At 33.1% G+C, this 10,741-nt stretch overlaps 1 protein-coding gene across 1 annotated transcript in view; it reads left to right on the top strand.

The window, feature by feature from the left end:
• Nucleotides 1–468: 468 nt before the first annotated feature.
• Nucleotides 469–10,741, top strand: part of LOC110626769 — a 37,368-nt gene continuing 27,095 nt past the window's right edge. The window contains exons 1-6 of the mRNA XM_021772845.2: nt 469–884; nt 975–1,059; nt 1,212–1,251; nt 1,373–1,621; nt 3,963–4,062; nt 4,139–4,213. Of these exons, the coding sequence (XP_021628537.1) occupies nt 753–884; nt 975–1,059; nt 1,212–1,251; nt 1,373–1,621; nt 3,963–4,062; nt 4,139–4,213 (681 nt within the window). The 5' untranslated portion in view covers nt 469–752. The remainder of the gene's footprint in view (nt 885–974; nt 1,060–1,211; nt 1,252–1,372; nt 1,622–3,962; nt 4,063–4,138; nt 4,214–10,741) is intronic.

Below are 10,741 nucleotides of genomic sequence, written 5' to 3'. Positions count from 1 at the left end.
TGTATTTTATCATAAAATAATAGTTAATGGTTAAAAAATATTTTCTTTTATGATGTTTGGTTTAATATTGAAAATGAATTTAATTATCCTTTTCATATTTGATTTGATAAGATCAGAAATTTAAAAAAAAAAGTTGCACTCACTGTCGTCATATAAAATTTAATCCAAAATTATATAACCATTCTTTAAGCCATATCAAAAGTAACCCAAGCTGTAATTACATCAGCAAGCCACAAGAAAGAAAGGCAGTGAAAAACTGACAAACTTAAGTTTTACGTATTTGAAATTTCAATTTTCCTCAATTTAATATATATTTTTTTCAAAATGATTAATTTATAAAAAGAAAAATTATTTTACAAAAATATATAATTTATTTTTATAATAAAATAATTTTTTTGGGACTAAATAACCGTAGAAATCGTTAATTAATATCCTGAAATTTTATGACTATACATTACTTCCCAGAATAGAAATAGCAGTTTTAATTTTTCTTTTTCTCCTTGAAGTCTTAAACAGCAGTTTTATTAGAAAAACGGTGAATGAAATCCAGACAACTGCGCGCAGGTCCTAAAAAGAACTGAAATTCAAGGATCTGCGGGCGAGAGAGAAGTGGAAGAGCTCGATCTGCCAAATCTCCTGCAGCATCTGCGAGTGTCGACTCCGATCCAGAGGTCGGAGAAATTCAAATCTGAGACATTCTGTATAAGCCAGATCGGGAATCCTAAATAAAAGATTGATTGAAGGGAAGCAAAATGCTGCGCTTGAGGGCATTCAGGCCGAGCAACGATAAGATAGTGAAGGTTCAGGTGCATCCAACGCATCCATGGCTTGTTACTGCCGATGACTCTGATCGCGTATCTGTTTGGAATTGGGAACACCGCCAGGTTTTAGCTAAACCCTTTTCTTCCTTTAATTTTTTTTTTCTTTTGGTTGTGTAAATTGATGACTTCTGATTTTCCATATGTATATGAAAGATAATATATGAGCTAAAAGCCGGTGGTGTTGATGAGAGGCGATTGGTGGGAGCTAAGTTGGAGAAGCTTGCTGAGGGTGAATCAGGTTCTGTTATGCTTTTACTCTAGTTCACTCTCTCATTGGTTTGAATTTTGTTTTTGTTTAGTGGAAAGTGTGACGTTTTCATTTGATTTGATGAATGCCGAGAATTGTTGTGGTTCAAATGCTTATTTTTTGCTAAATTTTGCCTTTGGCAGATTCCAGAGGTAAACCCACAGAAGCAATGAGGGGAGGCAGGTAATTCTGCATTTTTATATTCTTCTTCTTCTTCTTCTTCATCTTCTACATTTTTGAAAGAAGAAGATTTATATCTGTTGATCTTTTTTTTCCCCTTTTTATGCAAAAAAAAAAAAAAAAGTGTCAAACAGGTTAACTTTTATGATGATGATGTCCGGTTTTGGCAACTCTGGCGTAATCGATCTGCAGCTGCTGAATCTCCCTCTGCTGTAAATAATGTCACTTCAGCCTTTACTTCCCTGCCTCCATCAACTAAAGGAAGGCACTTTCTTGTCATTTGTTGTGAAAACAAAGCCATTTTTTTGGACCTGGTTACAATGCGTGGCCGTGATGTACCCAAGCAAGAGCTTGACAACAAGTCACTTTTATGGCAAGTCCCACTTTGAGAAATCCCATTTCTTTATGATAGTCATGCAAGAGCACACACAATTCATATACTTAATATTTTCTGAATTCTTATTTTGAATCTTTTGTCTTTCATGATTCCATAGAATTTTTTTGATTCTTATATTCATAAAAGATTCATTCTAATTGCCATTATAATTAATATAATTCATTTAAAATGAGGCATTTTCACTTTCTCTTATGTTACATATTATCTAAGAAATGTCTTCAAGGGAAAGCAATGGTTGAAAATTTTGTGTCTAGACTCTAGCTTTAGTTTTACACGAAATGTGGAATCTGTACTAGGGAAACCAGTGCTGGAGTGGATACATAAAAGGAGTCTATGAGAAGCACTTGTATCTATTATAGATAGCATGTGGGTGGTGTAGTTGTTTCGTATTTAGGTGTCTATCTCTTTCCTATATAAATCAATCCTTTTCTCTATCATTTCAATGCAAAGTCTTTGATCCTTCAAATGAGCAATTCTAATGGGCATAACTATTCAAAAAGTGGTGCAACTTTGAAATGAGGTGAAACATTTTAAGTCCTCTCAATGCTTTTATGTGTTAACATGACTTTAGCTAGTATATATTTTCTTATCATAATGGTATATAATTTACACTTTTAGATGATTGGTATTGATGTTCTATTTAACTCTGTTTTAGTTATTGATTAGTTGGGTTAGGGATTCACAAAGTGGGTCCTGGATATTTTTTATATTTAATTTTAGGGTTGTTGGTAAGTAATTTCATCTATGTTTGCTTACCAAGAAATCCATAGGCTTCTGACTGCAAAGTTGGATTAGTGAATGGTGAACACATGTAGGAAACGCCACATGGATATTGTGGGAAATGGTTAAAGGACTTATGCGTGGCAATGTATGAGATAGGTGAAGAAATGGTCATTCTATGTATGGACTAGACGAAGCCCAATTCGGCCCTAAAAATTGTCTTATATTGAAGCCTATTATTCTCCAAGGGGCTTTATTTTTGGGCTAGTCTTGGGGGTTAAATTTGATTAATATTTTCTTTTATGTGTTAAGTAGGCTGCAAAAACAATAATCCCAAACTAGTTGGATTTGGTTATATGGATCTTTTTTTGGTCATCTAACTTTGTTAGACTCTACATCCGTACCAATGTTTTTTAAAGTAGGCTATGCCTTCAAGAAATAAATGTGCCAGAGTGGTTGGATTTGTTGGCAGCTTTAACTAAGGTTCCTCAAGCCTAAAGAGAAAACCTTAGTCTAAACTCGGCAATTTTGTAGGATTGTTTAGGCAGGGGCTTGTGAACAAATCTAGTAAAAAAGCAAATTTATGAGAAATTTCTTTGGTGTGTGGAATATTGAGATGCTAATAAGCAAATTGATAGAGCTTGTTGACAGTGTGAGTTTTAGGGTGTTTGTATTCTCCACATTTAGGAAATAAAATGTATAGGAAGGAAAGCTGGCCATTGAGAATGCAACTTGGATATGTAGGTAATGAAAATAATATTGGAGTGGGATTATCATATATATGTGTGTGTGTGTGTGTGTGTGTGCGCGTTGATATATATTAAATGAAGTGGTTTGGGCAAAGAGACTGGGAAATGGGATTTTGTTGGTTAAGTAGTTCTCCAAGGAGAGAGGATTAATTTTGTCGATGCTGGTGCTTTGAAGCTGGATTAAACAAGGCAGTAAATTGCCTTTATTTGAGGATATGCAAATAAGTGTGTTGAATGTGATAATGAGGATATGAGAAATGAGATGGTGCACTGATCCCATGGTTCTTGGTGAAGATGCTTATGAATGGTATAGAAAAGCTAAAAAGAAGGTTTGGGTGGAACTTAGTGTGTTTAAACCAATGTGCCTAAAGGGAGATTTAATAGAGAAAAAAAAAGTTTGTAAAGGATGAAAGCAAAAGAAGCGTTGGGCTTTGATGATATTCCTTTTGAAGTTTGGAAATTTCTTGGTGAGCTATGGGTAGTTTTGATAACTAGTTAAGTTATGTTTTTCAAAATGTATATTATTAAGGTTTGGAGATCATCACAACTATTGAATAACAATAATTAATGTTGTTCTTTCCTTCTGCCACTATTCGTTTCTAAATTCAAATCCTAATCCTAAATGCAATCAGCTGAATATTTTCTTCTTTTATACTGCAAGCTATTTTCTTAATTAATTGCAAGAGATATTCCAAACAGTTAAAAGCAGTGCCATAATGATGTTTTAGCAATACTGTTAGTGCCTAAAACAGGGCATGAATGTGCTTGCTATTATTTTTTGCACTCTTATTGTGTTCCTTTTTGTGTTTATTTTAAAATATTGCGAGTTCTATTGTCCCTTCCCGCAGTATGGAGTTTCTCTGTAAATCTACTGCCAGGGATGGTCCTTTGGTTGCTTTTGGTGGATCAGATGGTGTCATTAGAGTTCTTTCAATGATTACATGGAAGGTTTGTGTGTCTTCAAAAGGTTCTTTTTGTGTTGTCATTGTTATTTCCCATGTTCTCTAATATTTGTTTCTTGCAGCTTGTACGTAGATATACTGGAGGTCATAAAGGATCCATTTCTTGTTTGATGACTTTCATGGCAACTTCTGGTGAGGTTGTTCTTCATTTCCATTATTCACTTTGTGTTTCCTTCAGCCAGCTCTAACAATAAACTTGGTAATCTGGTTTTGAATATTTATGCAACCTGCATGGACAGGGTGCTTTCTTTCTTGCTTTACCATGGATTTATTAGAATTGTTGGGACGTATGTTCTTTAACTTATGGTTTTTGGTTAATTTTATTAATGATGCTTGTCTTAATTCTTTTCCATTGGAATAATGGTTTCAAATAGCAGATGTGAGTAATAGAAACAGACATATAACATAACAGTAATAGCTTGTTGCTGTAGGATTCTTTTTTTTTCTCTTTTTTTTTTTTTACGAAAATTTGCAAAGTTCAATTGTTCATGAGACATCACACAACTAAACAAGGAGCATAAATATATCAAATAAAGATATCAAATCCATCATTCATAGACATCATTAGCATTAACCAATCAATTTAATGAACTACCTTGTCTTTTTGATGATCTAAGCTCATGGGCCTAGGAATTTGTAAAATAATGAAAGTATTTCACTTGGTAGTTGAGAAAAATGTGATACAATGCTAGGAAGAATGTGTAGAAAGTTGAAGGGGCATAGCTAATATGCATCCTCTTCTGTAGTTATCAAACGCATGCTTGAGATGCGAGACAAGATAGGTGAAGGGGACATCACCTTGGAACCATCTAGGCAGGCAACTGCACTTGGGTGCTCCTAGGCATCAGACATGCTCAGGTGCGCCCCATGGAACCTAGCCATAAAGCACCAAGGAGCTGTGTTTTCTTTTTTACCTACATGCAGCTAGCAGGCACAACATAAAAAAGGAGGAGGAGGATGAGGATGAAGTTAGAAGAAGATGATCTAACTTAGGCCTTTAGTGAAACATCCTGCATCGTTTGATTATGAAAATTTGAAATTGTATATAATAGCTGACCAGAAACTGCCAAATAATTTGGGTTAACCATTTTGGATCAAGTGGAAAATGGATTCAAAAGCTACTTAGGTCAGTTTAGATAGAACTTTTACAATTAGTATTAGAACTACCCTGAGTCAGAAAATTGTGCATGCAGAATTAGTGGGCCTCTGAGAAAAGGGCTACCGTAGATGGAGTCACCCGAGATACTAGCGAATCACAGTACTTGAGGATTCGGTCTTGATTTCGCAATTGTACCTATTCAGCACAGTAGAGTTGTGACGACATTGCAAAATTGATTGGAGGAGAGTGAAGCATACCACATCGTTTGATTACGAAATTTGAAATTGTATATAATAGCTGTTCAGAAATTACTAAATAATTTGGATTAACCATATTGACCAAAGTGGAAAATGAGTTTAAAAGTTATTTAGATTACTTTGGGCATTAACCATATTGACCAAAGTGGAAAATGGGTTTAAAAGTTATTCAGATTACTTTGGGCAGGGCTTTTTTGCAATAAATAAAGAGTAGAGAATTCGCTGAAAAATATGTAATACTTCTATACTGAATGTCTGGATCAAATAGCAGATAAGCAGAGTGCATGTTGTTGTCACTTTTAATTATAATATATTTCTTTTATTAATAGGCAAAAACAAAAAAGGAATAAAATATCTGGGAGAACAGCTCCTGAACTAGCAGAGGGCTAGCCTGCTGCACAACTGAAATTAAGAAGAAAATATCTCCCCCTTTAGCTGTCTCATATATATAATGAATTGAAATCCCCTTTTTGTTATTAGGAAGCATTCCCTCAATTCCCTCTAATGCCCCTAACCTGTCCAACTCCATGTTTTTGGAGTACTCCCCTCCAAAGACCTCTGCTTCTCTCTTTTTCTTTTTGTTGTATACTTATAATAGACTTGGGCCTAAATCCACAACTCCTGTGCTGCTGCTGCTGCTACCCTTAAGCTCCTTACCTAAATTCTCTTGCTTCTTGTAGTGTCAATGTTTGGAACTAGGCTTTTTTCCCCCTTTTGGCTCTTCTCCTCTCTCATCTTTTTGCTCTTTTTTCTTTACCTACTCACTTGGATTTGAATTTATGTGGGCGTGTTGCTCTTTGTTTTTGTTCCCGAATGATCTTATGTTATTTGAGTTTTTATTTGTTGTTCATATTTATTTAATTTTTGATGAATTTTTCTTATTTTTGCATCTTGCCTCACTCAAGTGTGCCTCTCATTTAGGCTCCAAGACCCTTGTGCCTTGGATTTGGTGCTAAACAAGAAATACTAACTAGAAATTTCAAAATCAACTCAGACTTCTTAAATGAAATGAAATATTATTTTATATATTTCTTCCTAAAATAAGTAGTAATATCTAGAAGAATCTCGTATGATAGTATCATTTCCCCTTGGTTTGAAAGTACTTGACTCTCGAGAGTTGAACTACAAATAAATCCAAGAGAGAAGGATCCAAAATTTGAATTTTCTCTTTAGAAATCCAAATAGCATCGGAATTGTAATGCTCATGCTACTTGACTAGTAGTGTGTTGAAACCACCTTAAGAGGAAGCGACAAATTCATCATCTAACTCAATTTCAATGGCATCTTTCTGTTCAGAAAGAGGCGGCGACTTTAGCACATGTTGACTTGTAGACGCAGTGACGCTCTAGAAGGCAATGTAGGAGGATAAGAAATTGACGGGGTGATAAATCCTCAACATTGAAAACATGATTAATGTTCATATAATAAGGCAATCAATTAAATATGTATTAGATCCAAGTTGTGCAAAATGGAGAATGGACATTGCAATTTCTTTAAGGATTTTCCGGGTGACCATGAGATAGTCACCATCTTTGAATGATTTATATTCCTACAGTGCATATTGACAACAAGTTTTTGATTTTCATTACTTAAAATAATTTTTTGGCCTGATTTTAGCAATATTGATCCATATGAAATATGGATTATCCCTGATCACCAATGTTGGGCGAATCTGGTTCCTTATCATTGGGAACAATATTGGTGAAACTGAATCACCTATATGGGCAAATCCGATTCCTAATCTAGATATTTCATAGGGGTTACTATCATTAGTATTAATGACTAGTGTAAAAAACTCTGTAGCAATCATTCACCCAAAATATCTATGCCGATAATCCATCGATATTAAAACTTCTAAGGTATGATTCACAAAAAAAATTTTGAGTTCATAGCTAGCTACTATCAAAATCTCCATAGCAACCATGTCCCCAAAAATTCCAACAGCTCCTTCACATGGCTAGAGCTCTATCTGTTGATTTTACCAAAACTTTACTATATATTGGGTGAATCCAAATCACCTATGTTGGGCATATCTAAATCACTCATGTTGGTGAATTTGGTTCGGTGGTTCCTAACAAAGTATTTCATAGGAGAACAATATCATTAGTCCTGTTGATTGACCCAAAAATCTCTTTGGTGATCAATTGTTCAAGATTTCTAAGGCAAAAATCTCAAATTTTATAAGGCGATGATTCACCAAAATTTCCAAGGCAATAATTTGCCGCTAATAAAATTTCTAAAGCAATGAGTGGTCAATTCCTAAAGTCCATAGTTCACCACTATCAAAATCTCTATGGCGATAATTTCGCCAAATTTCAAAGGCTCCATTGCATGGTTAGAGTTTTGTCATCTCTAAATTATGTCATTTGTCCCTCAAATTTAGAGCTTATGTCATGTTGGTCTCTCAACTTTATTTTATTGCTAATTTAATTTTAGTTCAACAAAAGTATCCCTTACTTCTAATAGTAAGTTTTCAAGTTAAAAAGAATGAAATTACTTTTTTCTTCTCTTCCCTTTTATTTCTCTTACTTTTATAATATTTATTTATTTGCATAAAATTTTAATTAAGATTCTTAATATTTTAAATAAATTAATAAAGTAATATAAAAGCTTAACATTTTATTGTAATAATAAAAGTAATAATTAATAGTAATTAATTTTATTGGTAAATATAATAAAATTAATACAATATTTTATTAATTTACTTTTAAAGTAATAGAGATAAATAAAAGAAAAAAGGAGAAAAGATAATTTTGTTCTTTTTAATCTATAAATCTACTGTTGTAGGTAAGGAGACTTTTGCTGAAACAAAATTAAAGTTGAGAGATTTTTTGGCAACAAAATAAATTTGAGAAACGAATATGAAACTATCTTTAAAGTTGAGGATAGATGATATAATTTACTCTAATATTAAAACTAAAGATTTTTAACTCAAGGGGAACTAATGATATTATTCCTTGTGAAATACCTGGATTAGGAACCACACAGCCCAACATGGGTGATTTAGATTCTAGGCTATTTTGAATCACCCATGTTGGGTGAAGTAGAATCACTCATGTTGGACGAATCTTGTTCCTAGTCCGGGTATTTCATAGGTATCATTTAGTATGTAAAACATGAATATATTGTGCAAATCAATAGGTGGTGAAATGTAAATATTAGGGGGAGGAGGATTAAAGTCAATGTCATGCGAGGAGAATAATCAATGCCATGTTGAGTGTCTCTCATAGGTGGTAACTCACTAGGTAATTCATTAAATTCAAGTCTATCAAATTAGGAGTCTCTAACTGGAGTGGACATATTATGTTTATTGTTGGTCATAGTGAATAATGAATGACAATGAAAGACTGGTATAGCCAATAACTAATGCATGATGACAATCTTAATTGAGGCGCTCACCAATAAAACTATTGAATGCAATTTTAAGTGTTATGTCAAAAAGTTGTGAATGAAAGAATAGACTAGGAAAAGTGAGTAGATATAAAGCAAATGCAATAAATTGAGCATGACATGTGTTTGAGTAAGTTAAGCAAACGATGAAGAAATTCTTGGACCCAAAACACTTTATTGAACTGCTCAATATATAAATATGAATCAAATTTCAAGTAGAGAAGCGCACGTCATTGAAAACACATTTCAAAGCTTTTACCATCTTTAAATATTTGTTTTTGTCTAAATGGATTTGGAAGTCAAATTTGGGATCAAGGCAATAAAATAAGTGGGAGAAGTGTTTTGCAAACATTTGCTGATGTCTTGAGATGTGGAATCTGATGTGGCAAGGCTTGGTGCAAGATCAGATACACTATTGCTTAGATTATTTGGATGAGAAAATGCTCCATATTTGTATTAATTCTCAATTTTAGTGGCTAAATTGTCAATAATTAAAGGCTACTAAAATACCTAGAGGATACAAGTATACATATAGAATTGCAAATCCTACTAGCTTAAGATTTGGAATCCCAAACAAGAAAATGGTAATTAGGAATCCTAAATGCAATTCAACTTCCTAAACAAAATAAAGTATTACTTTCTAAAATAAGCAATCCTAAAATCCATAGAAAACAATCCTGCATCAATATAGTTTTGGGGGCAAATTGAGTAAAGGGATCCATATTCTAATAGGTTATTCAGTTCATGACTTAATGCCTTGTGAAGTGGCCATAGCATTTTGCACTACTCTTGACATGGTGCTAGATGTACAGGCATGGGAGTAGTTATGCGTCAGATGTAGCAATTGAAAATCCAACATGATAGGGGCAATATTTTTGTTTGTGGTTAATTTGTGTACTTATGAGAGATAGGGAAAGAAGTTTGTTTACATTAAGAGATAATATAGGTGTGAATGAGGAAGAAAAGAACGAAAATTTTTTCTCCCGAATAAAGTGAGGAATTCAAGTTTTAGAGGGATACAAATCATGGATTTAAATTGCAGTTGCGGCTGTGTTTGTGGTCATGGTCACAAGTAATTTAAACAGGCCTGTAATGACTGTAGCGTAATGATAATGGCCTATCGCTATGCAAATTTTAAAAAGAAAATTGCATCTCATGAAATGAAAAGATATTTAAAGTTATGAGTATAATTAAGACACTCAATCAAATAATAAGTATTAATGCATCAAATAAAGACATCCAATTCATTGTTAGGTATCTTTAACAATAATTAATTTATAGCTAAAATAACAATGTAGATAACATAGATAGTAAAGAATAATTCTTCATACTCTAACTTAGACAAAAAAAAGTTGGCATCCAACATTATTTTCTTTAACAAATAAGTAAAAAATTGACAAAACAAATATATAAATAACAAATTATAAGGTATAAATGAAGAATTAGAGAGATAGTTGATAATCTTAGCTAAATATTTAGAGTTAGAAAGATAGTTCATAATCATAGCTTAAGACAAAAGTTGTGAGACAATTGTAGATAGATAGTTAACTTTTGATGAAAATGTGAGAAAATTAAGATACAACAGTATAAAACTTCCCAATCTAATAAAAAAAAAAAGAAATGAGTTGTTGTCCTCATATGGCTTAAAGAAAAGGAAATAGACCGTTATCCATTACTGAAGGATAAATAACGGCCATTATCATTATATAATTGCCGTAACGGCTTTCACAGGAACAAATTTTTTTTGCCCTTAAACAACAGGTGTAACGGTAATGGGAGGGTCAAAAACTTACAAATAACAGCTGTTATGTTAAAACAACGATACAAATGGAAAGTAGATGGATTGTATCATCACACATTAGTGAATAGGGAGAGCTTATAAATTTTAAACAACAGCTATATATCTTCTAACAGCATAG

Source organism: Manihot esculenta, chromosome 11 (assembly GCF_001659605.2).
Source record: "Manihot esculenta cultivar AM560-2 chromosome 11, M.esculenta_v8, whole genome shotgun sequence".
NCBI lineage: Eukaryota > Viridiplantae > Streptophyta > Magnoliopsida > Malpighiales > Euphorbiaceae > Manihot > Manihot esculenta.
This window is presented reverse-complemented; position numbering and strand designations above follow the sequence as displayed.